General features: G+C 50.9%; 1 protein-coding gene across 5 annotated transcripts; it reads right to left on the bottom strand.

Annotated features, from left to right (window-relative positions):
• Nucleotides 1-206: 206 nt before the first annotated feature.
• JAK3 (Janus kinase 3) lies at nucleotides 207-26,678 on the bottom strand. 5 transcript variants are annotated; one of them, XM_080988592.1, is made up of 25 exons: nucleotides 26,407-26,675; nucleotides 24,288-24,620; nucleotides 23,891-24,014; nucleotides 23,565-23,676; nucleotides 23,237-23,382; nucleotides 22,186-22,477; nucleotides 21,467-21,589; nucleotides 20,567-20,724; nucleotides 18,815-18,926; nucleotides 17,475-17,661; nucleotides 17,202-17,326; nucleotides 16,664-16,828; nucleotides 14,959-15,043; nucleotides 13,748-13,881; nucleotides 12,503-12,641; nucleotides 11,852-12,003; nucleotides 9,230-9,380; nucleotides 8,310-8,434; nucleotides 6,522-6,711; nucleotides 5,624-5,748; nucleotides 4,185-4,357; nucleotides 2,872-2,989; nucleotides 1,957-2,067; nucleotides 727-846; nucleotides 207-543 (listed from the first exon to the last, which is right to left on the bottom strand). In XM_080988592.1, the coding sequence occupies exons 2-24, from the start codon at nucleotides 24,490-24,492 to the stop codon at nucleotides 730-732; spliced, it is 3,369 nt and encodes a 1,122-aa protein (XP_080844718.1). In that variant the 5' UTR covers nucleotides 24,493-24,620; nucleotides 26,407-26,675; the 3' UTR covers nucleotides 207-543; nucleotides 727-729. The 5 variants fall into 5 exon arrangements, 4 of the variants coding, with proteins under 4 accessions (XP_080844718.1, XP_080844716.1, XP_080844717.1 ...); XM_080988590.1 differs by having other exon boundaries at nucleotides 207-846; XM_080988591.1 differs by lacking the exon at nucleotides 26,407-26,675 and having other exon boundaries at nucleotides 207-846; nucleotides 24,288-25,177.
• Between the last annotated feature and the right edge of the window lie 974 nt (nucleotides 26,679-27,652).

Genomic DNA, 27,652 nt, shown 5'->3' with positions numbered 1-27,652 from the left:
TTGTTGATACATTAGGAAGAAAAGGGGGGTGGAGGTGGAGGGGGGGCTGGGGATCATTCTGAGGGCCGCCTGGTGAGATTTGGAGGGCCACATCCACCTGCTCGCCCTGGAACAAAAAGACTTTTGTCTTTATCTTTATGTGCAAAAGATATCTGCAATATCTTCAATCTGTCTCCACTTCAGCTGAAGAAATGACAGCGCCTGTCCTCAATTTTTTTCATTTATTCTTTAAAACAAAATCTCACAGCCGTTCACTTCTGCCTGCTCTCTGGTCCTGGAGAGGATGAGGAAAGAGAAATGCAGCAGGCTTGGGTTTGTTTGTTTTTAACTTTTAAAGAATTTTATTAATTTGTGCGACCATAAAGAAGGAAAGAAAAAGATCCTTTAGCAATGAGAGGGAGAGGCAGAGGAAAGCCCCCCTTTTTGCCACCCCCAAAGCGCCCAGCATGGGAAGCGGGGTGGAATGAAGTCCTGGGTTCGAGGTCCAGACTCTGCAGAAGAGAAGGTCAGCAACTCTGCCGTCAGTCCTGGGACACAGGATCCCTGGGTTCAAGCAAGAGAGATCCCGACTCAACATGGGGAAGAACTTCAGGGGCAAGCGCTGCCGGCCCCTCGGAAGAAGGGGCAGGGTCTCCTTAGTTTCATTTGGCTTTTAGGCGTGTGGTTTTGCTTGTGCATCAGAAACTGGATTTTAAGAGATTCAGTTTTCCGGCCCGTCTTCCTCACCTGCTAGCCCCGCACTTTGCAGCGGCTGCTTCTCAGGGCTTCAATTTGGGGCGCCAGCTTGCAGAACGGAGGCCTCTGGGCCGGGGAGAAGGACCAGCAGGACTGCATCAGCGCATAAACCTCCAGGAAGAGGGAGAGGAGGACGGAGGTCAGAACCGGGTGCGATTCCACTCTGTGCCAACGTTTGGTGTGGCTTTCCTTTCCCCTCCATAAATCCTTTATTTATCTATTTAATTGCATTACCTGAGGAGCTCAATGATGTGTCCATGGTTCTCTGTCCACACATTCTTTTAAAAAAGATTATTTATAAATTTCCCACAAATAAAATACAATTTATCAAACATTTTACAGTATACATTCGCTTAAGAAATTGACTTCCCTCCCACCTTTCCGTGATGTTCTCATGGTTATCTTTTGTTGCTGCATATTATAATTATTCTATACCTTCTTTTCTCAACTTTATTCTTAAAGTAACTTTTGCTGCAGAACTTACTCCAAACCTGCTAGCATATTAACATGTTTTCAATTTTTTTAATTTAATTTTTCCAATTTTAACATTTCCTCCTCGGAGGCTGAACTTTACTAGCTGAACTTGCTAATTCTGCATATTCCATCCGTGTCTTGCTCTGATTTCCCTTCAGGTTGTCTAAATTGTTCGCCTTTTACTCGTTCTCCCCATCCTGATTCTCACAATGACCCTGCGAGGTAGACCAGGCTGAGAGAAGGCGGCGACTGGCTCCCAAGGCCACACCTGGGGAGCTTCATGGCGACATCGGGGGGATTTGAACCCGGCCTCTTCCAGGCCCCAGTCCAGCGTTCTAACCACTCTGCCATGCTGCCTCTCAGTGCTCTCTAGCTTTACACATGCCCCAATCTCCAAGGCATTAGAGATGTCTCTGAGCAGACCTCAGCTGAGTTTCTGAAGAGGAAGGTCACCATGGCTGGGTCCATTCTGTACATTTCAGTTTAAGGGTGCTGGGAGTTGTAGCTCTGTTGGGGGTAAACTATGGTTCCCATGCTTCTTGGGGAGGGGAGACCTCACTTAGAGCCATGAACTCAAGGAGACTGAAGGACTCAGTGCCTGCCCCTGCTTGGTCTAAATCCCACCCCAGAGAGAATCGAGTAGAAGGCACAGGCTTGAAGGAGGGGCCCCATGAGGACATCTAGACCAACCCCGCCTCAAACCTCAGGCACAAGGACGGATCCATTGCCCTCTGCTTGTGGACTCACCTCAGCCGGGCAGTTGGGGGGCGACGGGAGCCTCTGGCTCTGCTTCAGGAGCTCCAAGAGTTGGCAAACGATCATGGGGGGTTTACTGTGCCCCAAAATTCGGAGAAACTCCTAGGTGGGAGGGTGTGGGAGAAGGCAGAGGACAAGGCCAGGGTCACGTGGGGCATGTTATGCTACATACAGAAGTAGTGGGAGATTCAGGGCAGCTAAAAGAAAGCCCTTCCCCGTTAAACTATGGAACTCATTGCCACAGGAGGCAGAGATGGTCGCCACAAAAGAGGATTTGGCAGGAACGGGCTGGATCCGGAATATATATATATATATATATATATATATATATATGGGCTTTCCTTGCCCCCCTTCCATGGTTCTTTCTAGTTATGCTCAGCTGCTGCATATTCTAATTACTCCATATTAATTCTTTCTCATTATCTCACAACTTAATTGTATGCTGCTGAATTTACTCTAATCCTGCTAGCCTTCAATTTGCTTGCAATGTTTCTTCAAATAACCTGCAAATATTTTCCTGATCTCTTATTTTACTGGTTAAACTTGCCATTTCTGCATATCCCATCAGTTTTGTTGCATGAAGAAACAGATTAAAAAAAATAATAAAAAAATATCTGGGGACCTAAAAGAAAGGTTCCAGTCTTTTTACAAAAGACCTTTAAGCCCACCCCCACCCCCGTTTCCCTTGGCCAATTGGCTTGTCCACCACATATGATAAAACGATGATCTGGAACATTCTGATGGAGCCTCCAGGACCAGGCGCAGTCTATCTGGATTGCCAGGTTCTTAGATGTATTTGGCCATTGCGAGGACGGGAGACTGGGCTGGGTGAGCCACTGGCCCAATCCAGCAACCTCTTTTTGAGTTCTGAAAGGGTTGCACACAAACACACTCTCTCTCTCTCACCTCTGAGGGGCTGCAGCTTTTGCTCCCGTAGGTGAAAAGCTCATAAAGGACAACCCCAAAACTCCAGACGTCCGACTCCTGGGAGAAGACGTTGTCGGACAGTGATTCTGGTGCGTACCTGGGGAAACAAGGGGAGACACCCATTCATGGCCTTAGATGCTGGTCCTCCTGATTATAGACAAGGGACTCATCTACACCCAGGAAGCTGCCTTGGATTGAGGCAGATCGTTGGTCTCCCAGAATTAAGAGAGGCATGAAGAGGGCAGAAAAGAGGTTGGCTGCCCTCAGGCACAGTCTCAGATCGCTGGGGAAATACCTGGGAGAGGAGGAGATGTAGGCAGTTTGTAGAGGAATGGTGAGAGGAACCCCCAAGGGAACCCTCAGGGAAAGAAGGCACAGAGCCCGGGGAGTGGGGGGGGGTGACAATGAGGGGTCAGAGGGAGAAGCCAGGGAAGTGGCAACAAGGCTCAGTGAGCGGGGAGAGTCTGTGGCAGAGAGAAGTCCAGAATCAGAGGCAGAAGCTGAAGCAGGAGAGGAAGGAGGCCAAGAGGCAGAGAGGAGTCTGGCTGGAAGAGTCACGGCTGTCTCCCCCTCCTGCTGCGAGAAGCTCCCCTCCCCGCTGGTCTCCCAGAACCAGGAGAGGCATGAAAAGGGCAAAGGAGAGGTTGGCTTAGTCTCCAACTGCTTGGGGAAAACTCTGGAGCAGAGGTTGGGGGTGGATTTAGACGGCTGTGGGGAGTGGGAACTTTTGGACTCGACAGCTGATTTCATGGGGCAAGACCTACCAGAGATGAGGCTCTCTGCTCATTAGGCCTGACACCCACGCAGAGCCTCTTTTTGCTAAAAAAAACCAGTTCACTCCAACTGGCTTGGCGCGATTTGTGCCTTACTCCTGACATCTACACTGAATGGCAGCAGTGGCTCTCTAGGGTTTTCCAATGAGGGGCATTCCCAGCCCTATGTGGCATTGCCATAGGGGACGTCTGTGGACCCATTTCCCCTGACCAAGGCAGGGCAGTGGCGCAGCTTCATGCTCCTGCACTGGGGGGCGCCCAGCGCGCAGGGGGGGGCAGCCACGATGGCACCCCACTGGGATCGCGCTGCTGGGGGCTCCCCCCGCATGCCTCTTCCTCCGCCAGTGATTCAGGGTGGACCCATTGAAAAGCATGGACATGACTTTGCTGCGATTCCTGCATTGCAGGGGGTTGGTCTGGATGACCCCCGGGGTCCCTTCCATCTCTGCAACACATCTCTGGCCACTGTTGGGAGGAGAATGAAACACGCTGGCCCATTGATCTCCCGCCCCTCCGTACCAGAAGATGGGGCTTTGGCCCGGCTCCCGCACAACGTAATACTCCTTGTCCTGCGGGAGGATCTTGGCCAAGCCAAAGTCTCCGATCTTGACGTGGTTCTCGTTCTCCACGAGGATATTCCGGGTGGCCAAATCCCGGTGGATATAGCGCTGAGAACCCAGGTAATCCATGCCCTGCAGGGACAAAGGTGAGGGTCAGGATTTGGCCCTGCTCCCCAGGATTCATCCCACTTACCCAAACCTCTCTGTGGTGAATGAGGACCATCTTCCTTTGGCAAAAGGGATATTTCTGCGAACTGCTTACAGGACGGTGCGTGTGCACATATTTTAAAAATTTGTCTATAAGTCTGGTGCAGCGGTTATATAGTACAGCGGACACTCGGGTTGCGAATGTGATCCGTGCGGGAAGCACGTTCGCAACCCGCAGCGCCGCGTCTGTGCACGTGTGGGTCGCGATTTGGTGCTTTTGCGCATGCGCTGAAACCCGGAAGTAACCTGTTCCGGTACTTTGGGGTTCGGCGTGGTGCGCAACCCGAAATCGTGCAACCCGAAGTGTCTGTAACCCGAGGTATGACTGTACTGGACTTGGACCTGGGAGAGACCTGGGTTGAAATACTCGCAAAGCCACAAGCTCACCTTGGGAGCCAGTTGTCACGCCTCTCAGCCTGACCCACCTCACAGGGTTGTCGCAGGGGGGAAATGAGGAGGGGTAGGAGAGCCAGGCTTGCTCCTTGGAGAAAAAGGTGCATTGTGGTGGGGGGGGCTGGGGGGGGGCTAGATGAGCCTCCGTTTCCCTTTCAACTCTGCATTTCTGTCATTCTTTAGCTGCGGTTCCTGCATTGCAGGGGGTTGGGCTGGATGACCCTTGGGGGTCCCTTCCAACTCTACAATTCTACAAAAGACAATAAATAAATATGAATTTGGCTTCAGAGGCCGGATGAGAGCTAAGAGGCAGAAATGTCCAGCGAGTGGATTTCATTTTGTGAAGTTCCTCGAGATCAAGAGTCATTCACAGAATCAGAGAATTGTGGAGTTGGAGGGGACCCTGAGGGTCATCTAGTCCAACCCCTGGCAAGGCAGTGGGGAGGAGGGGGAACAGAGGCTCTTCCGCTGGTGGTTTGGACAGCCCCCCTGCCAGGGATGTTGTGGTTGAGCAGCAGGGTTAGGATAGATGAGCTCTATGACCCCCTTCCCACGCCAGGATTATTATTTTTTAACGTTTGGAAGGCTACCAGTTAGCACTATTATTATTATTTGTAGTATCAGTATTCATTTCACCTCTCTACCGCTTTATAATTTTAAGAACAAAATCTCAAACCTAAATTAAAACATCAAATGAAACAGCTCGGAAAAACACATTGAAGAAAGCCGTTTGCATCCAAAGCAGCAAGGATATTATCTCAAAGGCGTCAAGAGGCGACATCGCAGAGGAGGCCTCACCTTGCAGACCTGCCAAGCGTAGAGGAGGAGTTTCCTGAGGTCCAGCCTCTCTCTGTTCTTCTGCAGGTAGTTCCGCAGGCACCCGTTGGGCAGGTACTCCATGACCAGCCGGAGAGAATTTCGGCCTGAAGTTGGGGGGAGACACAAAAGGTTTGTGCTAATTTGGGGGGAGACAAACAATGTCAGTTGTGGCCTTGAAAGAAAAGGGGGGAATAGACAGGATCCAGGGTTATGAGAGGCAGGAAAGCCTTCTCCAGGCCAGGCATCATTTGATAAAGCCTTATGGCTCAGCGGGGGGAGACTCTGAATGTCAGGGTCCGGGATCAGAGCCCCATTAAGTCCATGATTTCACGATAGCTCAGCCAGGAGAGCACAAGACCCTCAATCATAGACTTACAGAATGGGAGAGTCTGAAATCTAGTCCAGCCCCCTGCAATTCAGGAACCTTTTGCCCAACATGGGGCTTAATCTTAATCTCAGGGCTGTGGGTTCGAGTTCCACGTTGGGCAAAAGATTCTTGCATTGCAGGGGGCTGGACTAGATGACTCTCGGGGTCCCTCCCAAGTTTACAATTCTGTGATTTATTCTATGATTTCATGGCAGCTCAGTCGGTAGAGTATGAGACTCTTAATCTCAGGGTCGTGGGACTGAGCCCTGTGCTGGGCAAAAGATTCCTGCATTGCAGGGGGACAGACTGGATGACCCTCAGGGTCCCTTCCAGTTCTATGATTCTATTATACCTCCATAACCATGCCCCGTCTCCCTCACCTTCCCTCCAAACTCAAAAGCCCCAAGCGCTGCCAACTTCCTCGCAGGGCAGTCTCGGCATCGCCCTCTGCTGAACCTTCCCCAAGCAATCGGCTGTCCCTCTCCCTCCCAGACCCCCCCTCGGGGTCACCTCGGTTGCAGCAGACGCCCCGGTAGGCGACCACGAAGTCGTGATGCAGCGAGCGCAGGATGGCGATCTCCCGCTCAAAGTCGGCCCGGTGCTCCGACGTGCTTTGCTGCAGCCGCTTGACAGCCACCAACTCCCCGGTGCTGTCGCCCAGCGGGTCGTACCGGCACAGCTCCACGCTCCCGAAATTCCCCTGCCCACAGCAACGCGCAGATTTAAGGACACGAGAACTGGAGAACTAACTCCGAACCCCCAGATTTGGGATCCCCTCCAAACGTGTGCCAAAGTTTTGCAGTGATTTTGCATTTTGCGTGCTTTGCAGCGCCCCACAAAGCAAGCAATCGATACATCAAATGTGGGGTTTGTAGATAACACCCCCAATTCCAGCCGTGTCCAAATCACTTCAAACCAGTGACAATCTTCTGACATTCAGCTGTGTTGGATGTGCACGAGTTCCAGTCTTGTGAGAAAGGGGAAAAAACCTTTCTCTAGCCACTGTCTCCAGGCCATGCCTAGTTTGAGAGACTCCCATCACACTGCCTGAGACTAAAGTTTCATTCACCCCCTCTTCCCTCCTCCTCCCTTTTTCCTTGCCTGCAGTGTGATTTTTCGATGGCAGGGACTGCCTCGCCTTAACTGGGATTGGATGTAAGCCTCTCTGGGAGCCATTTCGGGGTGCAAATGCTCTTCATTAAAACGAATAAATCAATACACTTCTCTGACATGCAATTCTCCCCAAACTGATGCTGCGATTCCTGCACTGCAGTGGGTTGTGTGATAGGAATTTTGAGGTCTTAGATATATGGTAACGTTCATGAGTGTGCCAACCAAGCACGTACATAGATCAGCACAGGAAGGCCAACCTGGAACCATTTTGATTCCCAAACTGACCAAATGTTTTCTCTGCAAGGTCAAAATGGAAATGCCTCCCCATTGTCTTTTCCTTCACAAATCCTGTCTTAAGGGTATGTCTGTGTATGAATAGGGTGAGCCTGTGACCTGGCTCAGGAGCTAAGTATTTATCATTACAAAAGATTGGCCAGGCTCCCCAGGCAATCCAATCTAGTAAGCAGGGTATCCAATCAAGTAACCTGCCAGACAGGAGATAAACAACATTCAAATTTCTGTTTTAGACCGCCTTTTCTGTGATGTAGCTGTGATGTATCTGAGGGGTGGTCTTAGGTTACACCCCTTCTGTGATGTTTGTATGATGTTTCTGGGGGTGGTCTTGAGCTACAGGGTGGCAATTTCAAAAGTCTATATAAGGCCTTGCGTGCCATTGTTCTGGGTTCCTCCTCCCTTCTTCGGGTGGCGAGTGAGGACCCTGTTGCAACAGACCAATAAAGATCAGGCTTATGAGCTGCTTTGCTTCTCAATATTCTCTGGTTGGTCTCTGTTATTTTCTCCTACCAGTAGGGAACCTATGTAAGGACTCTGTATGGGCTCTTGGATACACCATAAGGGAAAAGGGCATTTTTTGTTTACAACAGTTGGGCTGGATGACCGCTGGGGGTCCCCTTCCAACTCACTCACAAATCCATTCCCCCCGGAGTCTTTGCCCAAATCCATTCATGCAGAAATGAAACTGCTTGCCCATTTGCACAGCTAGTTAGGGGTCTGGTGTAGTTTCAAATAGGATGGATGGCTGTGGGTTGGGATTCGTGCATTTCAGGGGGTTGGGCTAGATGATCTTTGGGGGGCTCCCTTCCAACTCAATGATTTTGGGATTCAACTCCTGGTCCTCTCCAAAGGCCACTGCACTGCAGACCCCGCCCTCCACACCCCGCCTACCTTGCCAAGCACAGAGATGTATTTCAGGTGGCGCTCCTCAAAGAGGGTGGGATCCTGCCACAGCGAGGCATCCACGTAGCCTCCGGGGGTGTTGCTGGTCGGGAGGTCCGAAAGGAGCTCGTAATCTGGGGGACGGAGAAGTTGAGGACCACTGCTCCGCGGAGGACACCTGCTTGGCCTCAACCCCTGGCAGCAGCTCCAGGTGGGGCAGGAGGCAGCAAGGAGCTGCTGCTGCTGCCAGTCAGTGTGGGTGATACAGGGGGCCAAAGGCAGCTCGGTACGTCACTACAGTGGTGCCTCTGGTTGCGAATGGGATCAGTTCCGGAGGCCTGTTCGCAACATAAAAGAGCGCAACCCACAGCGGCGCGTCTGCGCACGCGCGGGTTGCGATTCGCCACTTCTGCGCATGATGTCATTTTGCGCATCTGCGCATGCGCGAGTGGTGAAACCCGGAAGTAACCCTTTCTGGTACTTCTGGGTCACCGCAGGACGTAACCTGAAAGGACGTAACATGAAGCGGACGTAACATGAGGTATGACTGTACTTGCCGCCAAACCAACAATTCACGTTTTGCTAGATGAGCCTAGGCTCACAGAGTCAAAATTGCTAGAGAGACAACTCTGTGAGATCACTTCCTTTGTCTGCCTTGGCAGGAAGCTGCAGTGCTACATCCTTCCTTCCTGCCTGGCCATCTCTCTCTGTCGTTGCCGCGCTTCCAAGTTGACCTCACAGACACCATTTTTGAACTAAGATTTTGTACTTTTGTAACTGAGATTGCAGCTCTGGACCTGACTGCACGTTGCTGCTGCAACTCCCGCTTTGAGACCCAGACGATGGTAAGTACATTCCACTTTTACTTCTTCACAAAACATTTCATACTTTTGCACCTTGCACAGCGCTTCTCAGCCGCTGGGACTCACCGGAAGTGATGATCTCGTTGAGGTTGCGAAGGATGCTGCGGAAAGAGGGGCGCCTCTGAGGGTCGTAATCCAGGCAGGGAGCCACCAGGTTGGCCAGCTCTGCCCATTTGAGAGCGGGGAGCTGCTGCCGGTCCTGGTAGAACTTGAGCTTCTGCAAAAAGAAAGAGGAGTTCATAGAGCTGGAGGGACCCCAAGGGTCATCTAGTCCTACCCCCCACATTTTTATGTTTGATGTTTTATTGTGTTTCTACTAGTCTGTTGGGAGCTGCCCAGAGTGATCGGAGAAATCCAGCCAGGTGGGTGGGGTATAAATTACTGCAGGAAGCACAACTATTTTATTCAGCTAAATCGACTTCCGGGTTGGCGCCATCGCCGAATGGCGGACTCCCTCCGAGCTCCGGAGGGAGCCTGCTCGGCAGGGGCTGGGTCCTACCGCACCGGCGATGCGGGGACCCTTAAAAACCACGGCCACGGGGGCCGTGGACATGGAGACTCGGCTGGCACCGCTAGCGCCCTCCCGACTCGTGAAGGAGCCTTTTTAAAGGCTACGGATCGGGTGCCGGGGAGAAGCGTGGTGCTTTGAGTCCTCTGCTATCCCTGCCGAGCGAAGCCGCATGCCATCCGGCGGAGAGCGCTGACTTCTTCTATTGAAAATTCGGACTTCTTAACAATAACCCGTGAGTAATTTGGAAACCGGGTTCAAAAGGAGAAAAAAAGAAATTTTTTTTCCGGATTGGACACGAGCGGGGGGGGGATCCAAAAAGGAAGTCAGTCCCCCTCCCTACTGTAAACCTTCCAAAACAAGGATGGGGAAACCAAGGTCCAAAAAGATTTGTATTGCTGATAAAAACTAAGAATTCCACGATGGGGAACTACAAGAACTGTGCTGGAGGAAGAATTGAGGGAGAAGGGAAACGTAACCCCCCCCCCCCCTGTGAACCGGGGTGATTGAAGAGAGAGCCTGGTGAAAAGAGTCGGAGATTTTGACAGCTGTCAAAGTAGCTGTCAAAGTCGGAAAGCAGAGAGGATTTTATTATGAGAACTTTGCTGGTTAAATTTGTTATAATTTGCTATAACCCGTTAAAACTTGGATACAAAATGGCGAAAACATGGATAACAATCGGACTTTTGGACTAGAGAAAACAAAGTTACAACAATCCCCCTAGAGGAATTTCGGGACATTACAAAGATGGTCGTAAGTGGAAAAATACCATTGGAATTTTACAGGACTGGTTATCTTCTGGGAAAGCTGCAAAACGGAAATAATATTTTGTCTACAGGGTGTTCAGCTAAAGGAGACAATAGAATTTTCTATTGAAGAAAGGAAGGGACTGAACGCAAGTTTTTGTTCCTGAATAACAATAATCCCTGCAGAGTTACTAAACTTCTGAATTAGAACGTTTCAGCAGCGGAACAAGAGGAAATTGGACTACAACTTGGAAAGAACAATGGGGGGAGTTTTATTAAAGATTTGAAGTTAAATGTCTTAAAAAATAATTATAAAAAGAAAAAGCCAGCAAGGAGTTGGTGGAAATAGGTGATTTATGGACTTTAAGAATTCCAGGCAGATAACATGGTTTGGTGGTCAGGGGGAAATTAAACCGGGGACAGGGGGGGGAGAACTAAAATCCAAAGGCTCGTCAACTTTTTTTTCTGAATTGGCTCTTTCTCATCTATTATACTTTTTATTTCTTACTTTTTATATTTCTATTGTGTGGGGTGTCCTTATCATTAAAAAAAGGGAAATTGTGGAATGAAAATGGGGTGGGCCCTGGGGAGAGAACTTTTGTTTTTTATTAGGGGTATTGATGAGGAGTGTATAAATTTTAAATTCGAATAATGGTCTAAACAAATTAAGTTTCAATTAGAACTGAGAGCTTGTGGAGCCAACAATATGAAATGGGAATATGGTAGGGGTGGGGGAAGGGGGGAGTCCCGGAAAGTGGATCTATGAAAATATTTTATTCAGCTAAATCTATTGCTGCTGTGCTATTCCTTCTTCCTTACTGTGGCGAGGAAGATGGACCCCTTTGAGCCAGAATGGTTGCTTGGGATGAGCTTTGCAAGAGCTCAGCTGCCCATTATGCAAGAGCTCAGCTGCAGAGCAGGGCGAAAAGACGACATATTCAACCCCTCCTGCAGGAGCCGAAATATTGGTTGGTTTGCTGAACCCTGAAGCGATTTACCATAGAATTGTAGAATTGGAAGGGGGCCCACGGGTCATTTAGTTCAAGCCCCTGCAATGTATATAATCAATTGCAACCATGTGGAGATCTCTGGACGCCGGATTGGAGACTGAGGAAAGCCAAATGTCACTTAGAGAAGAATCTGAAATATTTTCCTTAAATTTGTTTTATTCTGGATTGTTTTACTTGGTGTTTTAATGTTTTGAAAACCGCTTTGAGATATTATATAAATATAAAGTGGTATGCTACTACTACTACTACTACTACTACTACTACTAATACATTGTGGTGACTACAACCTCGGTTTAAGGTGCCATTTGGCAATTAGATTATATATCTGAGTTTCTAACGCTGCAGAGGCTTTGCAAAGGGTGTCCGCCGGTGTAGACCCCCCTCCCGAACCCCAAAAGTCGGGGGTGTCACCCAGGGAATTTACCCTTTCGGGTTCCATCAGCCTCAGGGCCATGATCCCGCCATTGAAGATCTCCCACAAGGTGGCGCCAAAGCCCCACTTGTCCGACTCGGGCGCCAGGTTCTTGGGATCCTCCAGGCATTCGGGTGCCACCCATGGGATCCGGTCGATCAGCACTGGGATGGGAGACAGAGAAAGAGAGAAATGAGCAGGTTCCTCAGAGATCTTGGGGCGTCTCCTCGCATGCAAGTGCTTGGTCAGCCCTGGCAAGCAGAAACGGGCCATTGTTTCAGCCTACAGTCTACTGCAGTTTAAACTTTCTGCATGTTTGAAATCGCCATAAATTTCCTTTCGTCTTTTTTCTACAACAGCCTTGAGGTTCCCCTGCAGTCCAGCAGCATGTCACCTTAAAATTATTATTATTTAATTAAAAGTAAAACCAAAATTAAAGCAAAAGCAAACCTTGTGAGAGAAGTAAATAAAGTGTTTAAATATTACTTGGAATAAATGTGTTTTTAAATCAGAGTAATGTTTTTTCTAGGGCAGGGATGCACCCAGTAGGGGCAGGGTTATGGGGCCAAGGAGACAGGGCCCCCCCCATTCTTTTGGGAGCCCCAAAGTCTCCTGTGAGCGCAGTGGGAGGACGGAGAGGAGGAAGGAGACTCAGCCACTCACAGTCTTTGGGGAGGACGGCGGCGCTGACTCCCGGGTCACTGAGTTTGATAAAGGGGAGGCACCCGCTGGCAGCGTCCCCCTCCCTCGCCAGCAGGACCTTTTTGGCAGAGACATTCCCGTGTACCATGGCCTTATCCTCCTGTGGCCGGGAGAGAAAAAGCAAGGATGTTCACGCAGCCACCACCCAAACGGTGGAACTCCCTGCCTCTTGATCTTCTGAGGCAAGGAAGAAGGGCTACCCTTATGCTATTCATATAATCAGTTATCAGTAATCAATATATTCATATATGCTCACACATAATCAGGGCTTACAGTATTTTATAATCCATTCTGAATCAAAGGGAAGCTGTGCCTTAGCTAACTGCATACTGCTTGAAACAGCAAAATTGGGAGCCGACCTTTCCCCTACAAACATCCGTGTACCCTGAACAAGGGGAAGACGTGAATCAGAGATACTGGTACAAAATCCCCTCAGATACAGGCTAAATTAATCCACAGAACAGAAAGAGCTAAACCACAAAATCTCCAATATTCCCTGTCCTGTCACAACTAGGGGAGAGGTTAGACAGAGCGTCACTGCAAGCAGCGGAAAGAAGAACTAGAACTCCGTGCTTGACCAGGAGCTGGAAGCATGGCAAGAAGCTCCCTAATTGGCTAATTTTCGCTGGCGATATCGTGACTGCCTCATGGTTGTCTCATGATCTATGATTTGCTGAGATCTGCTCAGGTATAAAGACCTCTGGATTTCTGTCAATCGGGGTCCCAGTTCCTTTTGGAAGAGATTCCAAACTGGGTCCTTATTGCCTGGCGATAAACTTTACCTTCTAATTCTCCATTGCTGCGTCTGCCTGATCCTTATTAACACCAAGAGAGTACCTGCTTGCGCTCACGAGCTTCACTTCAAGGCACCTCTTTTCAGCGCCCACTCTAACCATTTGAACCTGCAACCCGGGCGTCATGTGTTGCCACACTCTGACCAACAGAGTGCTCCACTGCTGCCTTCTTAATGACGCAGGAAGGGGAAAGCCCTGTTTGGTCCGCCAAAGGGACCCTAGGCTCTGGCTGGCAGGCTAAAATCCTGGAATCCTAGACTTGTAGAGTTGAGAGGTACGCCAGGGAACATCTAGCCCAACCCCCTGCAAGGCAGGAGTCTTTCACCCGACGTGGGATTTGAACCCACAACCCCGAGAGTCAGAGCCCCGTTCTCTACCCACTGAGCCACCTCTCCTCCGCCGAGGGACCTACCAGGAAGTTGAGGGCATAAGCCAGTTGCCTGGCGACGTGCAGCTTCCAGGTGGCCGTCACTTTGCCACTCGCCTGGTTCCTGCGCAGGTAGCTGTCTAACGCGCCGCACCTGACGTACTCCTGCACCATGACACCTGCCGGGAAGAAAAGCGGCCAGATCAGACCGTCCTGCGTCCTAAGCACCACCTCCTTCCGTCGCCGCTTCCCAAACCATTCCTCAGCCGCCTCCCCAAGCTAGGCGCCCCTTGGGATGCTACAACTCCCATTAGAGGTCTCAGTCTCCTGGTTTATGGAGGGACATTGTAGCCTAGTGGGTAGAGCACCTGCTCTGTATGCAGGAGGTCCCAGCGTCTGTCAGTCAGTATGGACTATACTGCCCCTGAGGTATCTGACTTTGCAAAAGGCTGCTTCCTAAGCTCCTTACTCCAGCATCCACCTACGAAGACTAGAACCTTTATTTTTTAAAGGAATGGCTGAGGATCACGGAAGAAGGTCCCAGCTTCAGTCCCCTTGGGAATGTCTCCTGCCCCAGAGAGCGGCTGCCAGTCAGTGCTGACCAGCTGGGTGAATGCTCTCTGAATGTTCTGATGATGGGAGTTGTAGCACAAATGACCTTGAGGGTGCCTGCCTGGGAAGGCTGACTCCCTCTCCCGAAGATCTAGTGATGACCACAAGCTAGCACTATCTTCTAGTGGGTTGGACTAGATGACCCTCGTGGTCCCTTGCGACTTCTGTGTCTCTGTGCATCAGCTCCTGGGCTCCCAAGTGAGGAGAGTTTTGCTCAGGTCCTCCTTGTGGGCCCCTTCCCTTTGCTCCTGGCTCCCTAGAAGGGCCTCCGCTGGCCTCATCCAGCAGTCTCTTCTTAGGCTCTTATGGAACCTCCAGGGCCAGAGGCAGTCTATCTCCATTCCTAGGTTCTATGGGGCATTTTACTGCTGTGAGGAGGCTGGGCTAGATGCCCCCCCCGGCCTGATCCAGGTGCCAGGCTCTCTCTTGGCCCATCCTAGCCTCCCCCCTCTTTAATTCTTTCCTTTCTTTGCATGCAAATCAACCCCCCCCCCTCTGAATTGCATAGCTTTTGTACCTTTGGGGGAAAGTGGAGGTTGGTGACACAGACTGGAGCGCACATACAGACGTGCAAAGCAAGTTGAGGAGTCCCGTGTGCAGACTTGGGGTGGGGGGGATATGGGGTCGGGGGGCAGGAGACTCACTTTCTTCTCCCACGCAGACTCCATGGAGCAGGACCAGGTGCTTGTGCGAGAGTTGGCCCAGCATGCTGGCCGCTTCGAGGAAGGGCTGCGGAGAGGAGAGAAACCACACTCAAAACCAGGCGCTGCTCTGCTTATCTCCCGCTTGGACTACTGCCATGCGCTCTCCGTGGGGCTGCCTTGGAAGGTGACCCGGAAACAGCAATTAATCCAGAATGCGGCAGCCAGACTGGTGACTGGGAGCAGCCGCTGGGACCATATAACACCAGTCCTGAGAGATCTGCATTGGCTCCCAGTATGTTTCCGAGCACAATTCAAAGTGTTGGTGTTGACCCTGAAAGCCCTAAATGGCCTCGACCATCTGAAAGAGCGCCTCCACCCCCATCGTTCAGCCCGGACACTGAGGTCCAGCGCTGAGGGCCTTCTGGCGGTTCCCTCATTGCGAGAAGTGAGGTTACAGGGAACCAGGCAGAGGGCCTTCTTGGTGGTGGTGCCCGCCCTGTGGAACGCCCTCCCATCAGATGTCAAGGAAACAAACAACTATCTGATGTTTAGAAGGCATCTGAAGGCAGCCCTGTATAGGGAAGTTTTTAATATTTAATGCTGTATTATTTTTAACACTCGATTTGGGAGCCGCCCAGAGTGGCTGGGGAAACTCAGTCAGATGGGTGGGGTATAAATAATAATAATAATAATATCCTCCCTCGTCGCCTCTCTGTGATCCTTGCGCGCCTGGAGGGTTTTTTCACAGCGGCAGCGCCACCTTGTGGACACTTGCGAAATGACACCCGGAGAGCAGAACAGAGGGCGGCTCCGGGACAGAGCAGCTGCTGTGCATGCAGAAGGCCCCAGGGCCAGCCTGAGATGACTACCTGTCATGGATAATTTAGTTAAGATTGCTGCATTGCAGGGGGTTGAGCTAGATGACCCTTGGGGTGCCCTTGGTTCTCCTTCCTTGGAGGGTTTTAAGCAGAGGTTGGATGGCCACCTGGCAGGGATTCTTCAGCTGTGATTCCCGCCTTGCAGGGGGTCAGACTAGATGACCCTGGGGGTACTTATTTTTGTATTTTTGTATTAAGATTCCTTTATTTTGAATTAAGGAGGACCCGCACAGGAAGGGCACAGGTAGAGGTGGGAGGTACATGCAAGAAGGTTTTCTCAGGATGGGAGATTGGGAGGAGAGGTAGAGAAAATACGGGAGCTTGCCTTTCTATGTACAGATAAATGACGAGAGATGCATGACCTAATTGTGATAAAGGGTCTTTTCAGTTACACTTCCTCTATTCCTTTTCCCTTCCCCCCCCCCCTGCACAATTGTAAGGATTGTTTCAGTGTTTAATATGTTAAAACAAAACAACTTTCAGTAAAAGTGTTTTTCCCCTCCTAAAAGAGAAAAATGCATTGTTGGAGATGCGATAGAATTGCTACAGGTTTAACACATTTGTTTGGGAGTTGTTCTGCTCTTCTGGACAGAAGTATGGAAGGTGCAGGATATGACCTCCCAAGAAACCTCAGTTCCCCTCTCCCTTTGATATTTCACACTGGCATCTGGGACAGAGCCCTGCCAGATGCCCTGCTGCTGCCACTCAGTGCAGAGAATACTGAACTAGATGGAGCCGAGGCCCTGACGCTGCAGCTTCGTCCGTCTGGCTCAGCTTCTCCCCGTCCCGATTTCCCGGACTCCCCCCTTCCGCCCCCCGGGCCTCACCTCAGCCCAGCTGCAGTGGGCCACGTCCAAGACTTTCATGGCCACTTCCACCTGGCGACTCCTGGAGTCGTCTTCTTCCTCTTCCTCCTCTTCTCTGCTTGCCTTGGGATCTCGCTTGAAGCCCCGGTAGATCCTGGTGAAGGTCCCTTGCCCCAGATTCTCACACTGCCGAGGGGGAAAGAAGATTGGGCACTGCCAGGGTGCAGAAAGAGGGCCGCTGGGGGTTGCCAACTGACCAGGAAAAGCTTATCCTTGACTGCGCTCGTGACTTTAATGGAGGGAGAAATGATCCATCACAAAGCAGGCAGACAGGTTCCTGCCATCCCAAAAAAACAGAGGTTTGAGGTCGGTTGGCACCTGCCAGAGATTCTTGAGTCACCTGTGTGTTCCTGCATTGCAGGGGGTTGGGCTGGATGACCCCTGGGGTTCCTCCCAACTTTGCAGTTCCCAGGATTATTATTTTTTGTGTGCAGGGAGTTGCAGACAGATTTATGTGTTTTAGACACACAACACGTAAGTCCATCTTTCTCCCTCTTACCTGCACCAGACTCTCCGCCTGGATTTTCAGGAACATCATCTGCTTGACGGCCCTCCGTGAGGCGGATGGTGAGCTGGGCAGCTGGTGGCAGGTGCCCCCCCGGACGATCAAGAGGTTGGATTTTTCTACAGAGAAACAGAGGCAGAAGGAGTTTGTGGGACCAGGAAGATTTGGGGCACCCCATGGCAGGACGGAAGAGGGCAGGATCCCCACGGATGGGATCTGTGGGGCTGCTGGCTGTACAATGCCATGATTTTCCTTTGCAGGGCCTACCTTTGGGCTGTGGGGGGCGCTGTGGGCCCAGCTGGATGGCGGCCCCGTTGGCCTGGAGGCTAAAGCGCTGGCAGACACCCAGCATCTCCCGGAGGCTGCAGAATTTCTTGGCCACCCCAGCAGTGGAGAAGGTGCCATCGCTGCCCTTCTGGATCAAGAGGCTTTTGAAGTCCTTGCCGATGTCCGTCTGTGGGGTTTGGGGAAGCGGGGTGACCCCAGGCAGTGGGGCAGGGCGGGGCAGAGAGAAGGTTTTTGTAAAAACGGCAATTGCTTCCAAAATTAGTGTGCAATGGAAGTTGCAAAAGGGTTTGCAATGTTTTCTGTTGCTTTGGGTTACTTTTTGGAATGAGTTTCAATGGCAAGTGCTGGCAAGTGACCCAAGTCACTCAGCTTTCAGATGGGTGAACCAGCAGAACTCTTTGCCACTAGATCCAAGCTCCAAATGATGCAGGCTTTTAAAAAGTATGCATCTGTTGACTTCCCAAGGTTTTCAGATTCTGCCTCCAATTATGGGGGATTCAGACTGGAGGCAGAATCCTGTAAAATACGAGGAAGGGATGTGTCCTTTGAGGAGGAGTCAGGGGGACAGATAACCCTCGTATTTCAGTGGGTACTCTGAAGCAGACCCAGACTCCATTCTGGAGTTGTGCATTCAGGACAGAGCAGAGTGGGGGGCCCCCACCTCTGCAGATGGGCTGCAATGGAGCATATGCAGAGTGCCCTTCCCTTTGCTCTCAAGGGGCGGTCTCACGTTAAATCCAACAAGTGCACACAGGCAGTTGGAGCTGTGCACACTTGTATGGCAATGTGCAAGTAATGCTCAAGTAGTATACGGTCAGTGCACACGATATGAAACTCTTAATCTCAGGGTTGTGGGTTCGAGCTCCACATTGGGCGAAAGATTCCTACCTGCATTGCAGCGGGTTGGACCAGATGACCCTTGGAGTCCTTCCAATGCCACAATTCTACGATTCTAACCTGTATGTCTCAACTGGCATGCCTGAATTCACACAAGTGGATGTGTAAAGGCAGCTTGCACATGCAGGTCAGTGTAATGTGTGAACATGTCAGGGTGTTGCCAGCGGCTCCCAGCTGGTTGCCCAGGAAAGTATAAAGGCAAGGAAAAGTTTCCTCCAGTCCTTTTTTATATCAAACTTTACAGAGCGGCTCTAGAACTGAACCTGTTGGCTAATGGTGTCCCAAGTGACTCCCCCCCCCATCTCTCCCCCTTCCTCATTCGTCATCCTCCTTGCCTCCTCTATGGGTGCCGCTAAGGGCCAAACAATATTTGCACCCCAAACCTCACCCGTGGGACCAGGCTAAGCAAGGGGGGCTCCCACCTTGATGCAGATGGTGAGCAGGTAACTGTCGAAATCCTCTGGGCTTCGTCGAAGGACATGCGCTACGCCTTCGTTCTGAGACACTTTCAGTCTGTTTTGGGCGAATTCTGACCTGCAATTCAAAATTCGACGTAGGCATAAATTATAAATAAATAAATAAATAATCTGCATCATTTGAAGCTGGGATCTAGTGGCAGGAAGTCCTGTTGGTTTGCCCATTTGAAAGCCGGGCAGCGAAACCTCCTCCCCACATTTGACACAAAATTCAAGGTTTTTATCTGTTCATTTATTGAGTGTCTGTTTCCTTTTCAAGGCGGCAAATGCAGAGCTGCCCTTGGGCGCAATGCCCCCCCCCCAATAACAGGTTTCCTTTTGGGGCAGGATTCCCTTGGGAGCACAGGGTTGCTCCCTGCAAGAAGAGGATGCTGGGTCTCCGCTGGTGAGAGCCAGGACTGCAGGGTTAATCCCCGAAAGGGACAGCTGCCTCTTTCTGGACTGCAGGAGGTTGGACTAGCGGATTCTCGGGGTCCCTTCCAACTCTAAAGGTAAAGGTAAAGGGACCTCTGACCATTAGGTCCAGTCATGACCGACTCTGGGGTTGCAGCACTCATCTCGCTTTACTGGCCGAGGGAGCCACCGTACAGCTTCCGGGTCATGTGGCCAGCATGACTAAGCCACTTCTGGCGAACCAGAGCAGCGCACGGAAACGCCGTTTACCTTCCCGCCGGAGCGGTACCTATTTATCTACTTGTACTTTGGCGTGCTTTTGAACTGCTAGGTGGGCAGGAGCAGGGACCGAGCAATGGGAGCTCACCCTGTCGTGGGGATTTGAACAGCCGACCTTCTGATCTGCAGGCCCAATTCTATAATTCTAATTCTATAATTCCTTTGGCTCTTCTGGGGCTCTTAGGGAGCTTCTAGGCCCAGAAGCAGACTACCTGGATCCCGAGGTTACATGGGGCATTTGTCCACTGGGGGAATAGGGTGCAAGTGGCCTGATCCTGCAGGCTTTTCCGACATTCTTATGAGTAAAAACCTTTAACTATCTGTGGCTTTTGAGACGTGGGAGGGATTTTCAAAATGCATTTTCCCCCTCCTTGGTTTTAATGTCTGTATGTGGGGTTTGCTTTGGATCGCCCTGGGCAAGAAGGAGCAGCTAGCAAATTTAAGAAAGAATAACTTCAATTTCGTAAGGCGCCTTGAGCACAGTTTGAACCGCAGAAAGGCAGCGTAGAAATAAAATGATGAGTGCGATAAATTGCCTGGAGAGGGTGTTTCAGAAGGCAGGGCAGGGGGTTGGACTAGATGACCGTGGGAACCCCTTCCGACTCCTACCATTCTACAATTCTATCAATAGCCCTGCTAGTTGATTCGAAAGCAGGTCCTGCCCAATTTTGGCCCCGAGTCTTGAGGTGCTTTTGGAAGACTTTATAATTCTGGGCGAGGCCCACAGGCTTTTTCATGACGCCCTCAGAGGAAGGAAGAGCATCATGCAGTTTGCAGTCTGCGGCTCAGAGACGAACTGAAGACATCGCCAGCCCAGCCCTGCCTGATGTCCTTCCTCCCACCTGCTAGTGGGGCTTGGAATCTCTTCCTTCTAAGCTGGGCTGGCTCAGTTGTTACAGCACAAAACTCCTCCTCTCAGGGTCGTGGGTTCCAGCCCCACGTTGGGTGAAAGGTTCCTGCATTGCTGGGGGTTCAATTCCATGACTCTATGACCACCCCCCACTCTGGGGCTTGTCTGTGGCTCACGTGATGGGTCCGTGGCACTGGTTTTCCAGGTCTTCTAGAAGCCTCTTGGGGGCGACCTCCCTGCAGAAATAGTGTTGAGCATCGACTGTCAGGCGGAAGTATCCGTCAACCAGGGAGACAAACGACAAGGCATCTGCCAGGCTGCCAAACTCCATCTCCTGCGGGAAAAGAGGCAAAATCATCAATGGATGGGCAGACAAGAGGAAAGTTCAGCCACGTTGGCATTTCCAAGATGGATCTTTCGTGCTTCCTGAAATGCCACACAGCTGAATTTTTCAGTATAAAATTTGCGATTTTGCCATTTCTTTGGCTACACAAGCCATTCCAAAAGGCACTGGCCAGGGGCAGAACGGCAGCGGCAGCCTTGGGAATTCTCTATCTGTTGACACCAGACAGTATAGTGTTACCATTTTGTGGATCAAACGTATTTTTTGCAAATGAGGGGTGGGGTCTTAAAAATATGTTTTTGGGGGAATAAGTTAGGAATAAGGAATGGTGAACCTTCTGCATGCCAAGCGAGTGCTCTGGCATTCAGCGATGGTCCTTTCCTTAACAAGGAATTGGTGGTCCTTTCCTTAACAATTCTATGATTCTATGATTCTATGATTCTAAGGAAGCAAGATTGCAGTCCTCATGATATGAATATAAGGCTAAATGAAGCTTCCTTGTACAGAGTTCATCTAATTCAATATTGTCTGCACTGACTGGCAGCAGTATTCCCGCTCCTATTCAGAGATGCCAGGACCTTCTACATGCTAGGGAAGCTCACCCCTTCCTTGTCACAAATGAGCCCACGGTGAACATGATGCAGGGGGTTGGGCTGGATGACCTTTGGGGGTCCCTTCCAATGTCACGATTCTAATTGCATGATGAGTAAAAGCAACATGGTGGTTCACCTACCAGCACCCGGCTGTCTGTCTTCGTCACGCTGACCAGGCGGCTCTTCGCAGGTTGACCATCGCGGACGGGTTGCTGGATGGTGATGTCGGCGATTTCGGGGAAGTCGCAGAAGAGGTGGGTTCCCTGAAGGATTGCGGGGGGGGCACGTGCGCCGAAAAGGAGAGATATATCTGGTTACGCTCACCTTGAGGAGACAGGTGGGCTCTGCACATGAGAGGCAGTATGGTGTAGTGGTTAGAGCACTGAACTACAACCTGGGGCAGCCCAGGGTTCGAATCCCCCAACTCATCCCTGAAGCTTGTTTGAGGGCTGGTCTTATCCCACCTCGCAGGGCTGATGTGGGGACTAAATGAGTTGCGGGGGGGAGCCTAGTCCTCACTGAGCCCCCATGAGGCCCCTGCGAGGTAGCGATTGGCCAGAGGTCCCCCGGATGACTGAGCAGGAATTTGAACCCTGCTCTCCCGGGTCCTAGTGCAACACTCTAACCACTATGCCATACAGGCTACAAGCTGGGCCTCCCTTTGCCCGGCAGCAAGTGTGGGAAATCTGTGTGGAGTTATTGCCTTGGACTGGGCTGGGAGGTAGAGTGTGCCTAGCACTGGAGGTCCTAGGAAGGGGGTTGGGGCAGGGTCTTGAAAGGTGTTGCTGTGAGAACCCTGTTTGGACTCTGGGGTCAGACTAGATGGCCTCTGAGGGTGCCCAATGCAGCCTGACCTCACCTTGGTGCCGCTGTGACTTGTCAAGATCCCTTTTTCGCCGGAGACGTGGATGGTCCAGGCAGATCCTGTTGCTGCCTGCGCAGGGACCCAGGCCTGGAAGGTCTCCTCAGTGGTGGCCCCCTGCAGGCCCTCCAGCTCCATGAGGTACTTCAGCTTGAGGAAGCGGACTTCGGTCTGCAGGCTGCTGACCTTGTGCAGCGACTGCCCAAACTGGCGCCGGATCCGCTTCCGGGTGACGAAGTTCTGCGCCTGGAGCTGGAGCCGCATCTGCTCTGGGAGGCACAACTTGTAGCTGCAACGGAAGACGGGAGGGGCAGGTGCGCGTGGGCTGACTGGAGGAGATGCTCCAGGAACGGCTGAAGGAGCTGGGTTGGCAGCTGAGCTCTTGCAAAGCTCAGCTTAACGGGCAGCTCAGCTCTTGCAGCACACACCCAAAGCCACAGCTTCAGCTCAAGGGGTTCATCTTTCTCGAAGTCCAGTGTCCAGATCCTATGGAGTCATATTACTCTATGCTGCCTCGGTCAGACCTTACCTGGAGTACCGTTCTGGGCACCTCAGTTTAAGAAGGGGATTGACAAGCGGGAAGGTGTGCAGGGGAGAGCGACCAAGATGATCAAGGGCCTGGAAGCGAAGACTGATGAGGAACGGTTGAAGGGATTGGGGATGTTTAGCCTGGGAAAGAGGAGACTGAGAGGAGAGAGCCATCTTCAAATATCTACTCTGGCGGGAAGGACCTGAATCAATGGGTTCAAGTTCCAAGGAGATTCCAGCTCAACATCAAGAAGAACTTTCCTTCATTTAGAGCTGCTCAGCTGGGGAACGGTCGCCCTCAGGAGGTGGTGGACCTTCATGGAGGTCTTTCAGCAGAGCTTGGCTTTGCCGGGGTTGGACTGGATGACCCTACAACTCCACAGCTCTAATGGTCTGGCTCAGAGTGAGGCAGCTTCTTGCCTCTTCCAGGTTTGGCCACAAGGGGCCAAAGAGTCCTCCGCTTTTTCTGGATCCCTCCTCCCCTGACCTGCTTGCTGGGAGAGCTTCCTTTCCTCCTTACCTGATACTTCGGAAGGTCTCCTCCAGGCTCCGCTTCCTCTCCTTGGAGATCCGCAACATGTCCAGCACAGCAAGGCCCAGGCAGGTCTCCTGGTTCTCCATGCTCAGGGATATCTCCTCCTGGCCGCTGAGGAAATCGCTGCGCGACTGTGAGGAGGAAGGGGTCCATGGGAAAGTAAGGTTCCCAGGGTCCCCCTAAATTTCATGCCCCTTTCCCAGGACTCCCAGTTGCCTTGCCTTTGGGGAAAGGGGTTGCTGCAAATTTGTCATCTCCAGACCCTACAAGTTGTTGCTCCCGCCCCGAATCTCGGAGGAGGAGTTGTACTCACCTGGGCGAAGAGGTAGTCTATGGTTGGGTAATCCAGCACCGGACTGATTTGGTCGCTGGCCAGCCCACAGCGGAACGATTTCTGGGACCCGAACCAGTTGGGGAAGAAAAACCTGCGTGGAGAAAACAAGACTCTTTTGTGGGGAGGTTGGGAAGGTGTTTCGGCCAGGGCTGATGGGAGTTGTAGTTCAGGTGGCCATATTGGTTGGGGGCTGTTGGGAGTTGTAGTTTAATACGGGTTGGTGGCTGATGGGAGTTGTAGTCTGAAACATCAGGAGGGCACCAGCGCTGGTGGGCCATAGCTGAGTTTCGACAGCTGTGCCCTACCTGATCCGGTAGAGGAGCACTTGGCTGAAGGACTCGTCCACGGTGAAGACATGACTGGGCGCATACCACCCCGAGAGGTCCTCTCTGGCCAGCGCAAAGAGGGAATGGCAGACGGGGAGGATTCCTGGCAAAGAAGAAGGCAGGTGTAAGCAAGGCTGGGTTTCCGAATCTGTGTTTCCCCTCAGATTTCGATACTGCTGCATGTGGAAATGTTAAAAGTGGGAGAGTAATGTTACTGTTGCTCACTAGGAATCTAATAAGTCAAAAAAATAATAATAAAAGGGCTTCTTAGGAGATAGTCTCCTGATGGCCGAGAGACTCTCTCTGCGTTTTGGAATGAGACACCCATCAGAGCTGGCGGAAAGTGACGCTCCAGCTGAGAAGTGTTCAAACTCACCGCATGCTTTGGCCGCTGCGATGCAGAGCTCCTCCGCCGTGTACTCCCCTAAGGGGAAGTTTAGGGTGCCGGCTGAATCCGAGGCCGAATGTGCCGCGTTCAGCTGGTGGTAGAGATATACCTGGAGGCCGTCTGTCTTGGGGAAGGAGAGGTTGCTGCTTCTGTTGCTGATCAAGGGGGTTTCTTCTTCCTTGACGGGAGGCATTGCTGAGGCCTGTTGGAGGCGACAGACACCCCCCCCCCCAGCTCTTTCAATTCAAGCTCAGATCCTGTGCAGAGGGGAAGTGAAATCAGCGTTTTGCCAAACTTTCTTCGGCTCCCATAAACTCATCCCTATGGAAAGCATGATTCAGAACAGCCGTCTGTACGACCCACTGAGGAGGATAGTACAATAAAACCCAAAACGTTTGCAGTCAAGTTATTCAAAATCACTTTCAAGCTCTTCATTTGGGGAAACGGACGAACTTCAGTCATTAATGCCAGCTTTTCAAATGCATGCCATGACTTCGTCAGGATCCCAGCGTGGAAGGATGCAGCTTGGCAAGAACCAAGAGTCTCCCTGAGATTTACTCACTTGTAATCAGGAATGGGCAGCCCAAGACCCTCCCTTCCTGGATCTGAAACGCCTGCAGGGTCCTCTGTCTTGGCAGCCGCCAGGCATTCCCTTCGGCTCTTGAAAAGTGTCTCTGTTTTACCTCCTGTGCGGTTTTTATGGGGTGGGGCGTTCCTTGCATTTTTAAAACTATGGATTTATCTTGGCCTTCTAATAGGATTGTTCTGATGTGTATTTTAGTTCAGGATATTTATGTGTCAACATTTGTGATTTTATTTTATCATTGTAAATCACTTACAAGCCCTTTCTGTCATTAAGCAGTAAATAAGTGAATATTAATGAAATTAAAAAAATAAAATCTCTGCTGCTTTGTCCAAGGGCTAAGACTGGAAGCAGATGCTTGACTTGGAAGAAGGGCAAAATATACTGAGAAAGGGAACCCGATTATCCTTGTTTGTTATTGTAAATTTGAATACCACCAGGCATCCGAAGATCACAGAGTGGTTCATAAAATCGCAAAATGAGATCATGGATCACATAATAAAACAAAAGCAAACTACTCCCCCCCCCCCCGGCCCACAAACACAGAATGTTGATCATCTCAAGGCTTGATTGCAAAACAATATTTTTGACTGGTGCCAAGCGAGCTTCCCTGGGGAACGCATGTCACAAGGGGAGACGCTGTAGGAAACGCTCCTTCTGGGGTTGCTGCTCTCATGGAGGGGGCACACAAAGAAGCGCCTCAAAATAATAAAATAATAATAATAATAATAATAATAATAATAATAATAATAAATGTATTACTTATACCCCACCCATCTGAATGGGTTGCTCCAGCCACTCTGGGTGGATTCTGACATAATAAAAACACAGCAAGACATCGAACATTAAAAACTTCCCTATGTGGGGCTGCCTTCAGATGTCTTCTAAAAGTTATGTAGTTCTTTATCTCCTTGACATGTGACGGGAGGGCATTCCACAGGGCGGGCGCCACCACCGAGAAGGCCCTCTGCCTGGATCCCTGTAACCTCACTCCTCTCAGGGAGGGAAGCCCCAGAAGACCCTCGGAGCTGGACCTCAGTGTCCGGGATGGATGATGGGGGTGGAGACGCTCCTTCAGGGATCCAGGGCCAAGCTTATTTAGGGCCAGCACCAACACTTTGAATTGAGCTCAGAAATGTACTGGGAGCCAGTGAAGATCCTTTAGGACCGGAGGGAAGATCCTTTGGACCTCCATGGCTTCCCTCCAGAGAATCCTGGGAAGAGTAGTTTGTTCAGGGCGCTGAGAGTTGTGTTAGCTGCGAGGTTTGACTGCTCAGCCACTCTTCTAGCTCTGTGAGGAGGAATGGGGTCTCCGGCAACTCTCAGCACCCTGTACAAACTACAGTTCCCAGGATTTGGCTGCAATTCCGGCACTGCAGGGGGTTGGGCTAGATGACCCTCGGGGTCCCTTCCAACTCTATCATTCTGTGGTTTTCCATTTGTTTTGCAGCCTGTTTCGCCATTTCAGCACAATCCATTCATTTCATAAGCCATCTCTCTTTGGTTGGTGTCTCTTCCTCTTACCTTTCTGGGAGTTCTCATAGGAAAGTCCTTCCAGGATCCCAGGAGAGTCTGGGGCCAGCGCTGGGCGCCCGGTTGGGTGCAGAGCTTCCTTCGAGGGAGCTCAGAGATGGCGCAGGCCAACCTCCTAACGTCTGGTTGCGGAGATGAGATTTGCTGGTACGTCAAAAAGCACCTGACCCCATTTCCTGTTTTCAGAGAATTTCAGAGGCCTGTGAGCCATTTCCTGCCGCTGCTGCCAGAGAAGATGCTGAGGACCACAGTCGAGGCAGGGGAGGGCGAGGGGAGGAGCAGATGGTTTTATTTATTTATTTATTTATTGAATTATATACTGCCCTGTACCCAGAGGTATATCAAAATAAAAACAACCCAGTAACCCCCCCCCCAAAAAAGAGCCACATTTTAAACAGGGCAGAGGATGTCAATCAGATCAACCAAAGGCCTGGTTAAAACGGAACAGTTTTGCCTGGCGCCTAAAGGTGTATAATGAAGACAGGGATGCAGGTAGCCCTGTCGTCTAAACCACTGAGCCTCTTGGGCTTGCTGATTGGAAGGTTGGCTGTTCGAATCCTCACGATGGAATCATAGAATCCTAGAGTTGGAAGAGACCACAAGGGCCATCGAGTCCAACCCCCTGCCAAGCAGGAAACACCATCAGAGCACTCCTGACATATGGTTGTCAAGCCTCTGCTTAAAGACCTCCAAAGAAGGAGACTCCACCACACTCCTTGGCAGCAAATTCCACTGTCGAAGAGCTCTTACTGTCAGGAAGTTCTTCCTAATGTTTAGGTGGAATCTTCTTTCTTGTAGTTTGGATCCATTGCTCCGTGTCCGCTTCTCTGGAGCAGCAGAAAACAACCTTTCTCCCTCCTCTATGTGACATCCTTTTATATATCTGAACATGGCTATCATATCACCCCTTAACCTCCTCTTCTCCAGGCTAAACATGCCCAGCTCCCTTAGCCGTTCCTCATAAGGCATCGTTTCCAGGCCTTTGACCATTTTGGTTGCCCTCCTCTGGACACGTTCCAGTTTGTCAGTGTCCTTCTTGAACTGTGGTGCCCAGAACTGGACACAGTACTCCAGGTGAGGTCTGACCAGAGCAGAATACAGTGGCACTATTACTTCCCTTGATCTAGATGCTATACTCCTATTGATGCAGCCCAGAATTGCATTGGCTTTTTTAGCTGCCGCGTCACACTGTTGGCTCATGTCAAGTTTGTGGTCAACCAAGACTCCTAGATCCTTT

This window comes from Podarcis pityusensis (genome assembly GCF_964106645.2).
Source record: "Podarcis pityusensis genome assembly, chromosome: 18".
In the NCBI taxonomy this organism is placed as follows: Eukaryota; Metazoa; Chordata; class Lepidosauria; order Squamata; family Lacertidae; genus Podarcis; species Podarcis pityusensis.
This window is presented reverse-complemented; position numbering and strand designations above follow the sequence as displayed.

Excerpts from the sequence above, each read along its gene's own strand:
- JAK3 (XM_080988590.1), bottom strand. The coding sequence starts at position 24,492 with ATGCCTCCCGTCAAGGAAGAAGAAACCCCCTTGATCAGCAACAGAAGC. Across the intron at positions 18,927-20,566 it reads CAGTGCCACGGACCCATCAC|GTCAGAATTCGCCCAAAACA; the intron begins GTGAGCCACAGA and ends TTTGAATTGCAG. Across the intron at positions 4,358-5,623 it reads ACGCTTGGCAGGTCTGCAAG|GGCATGGATTACCTGGGTTC; the intron begins GTGAGGCCTCCT and ends TTGTCCCTGCAG.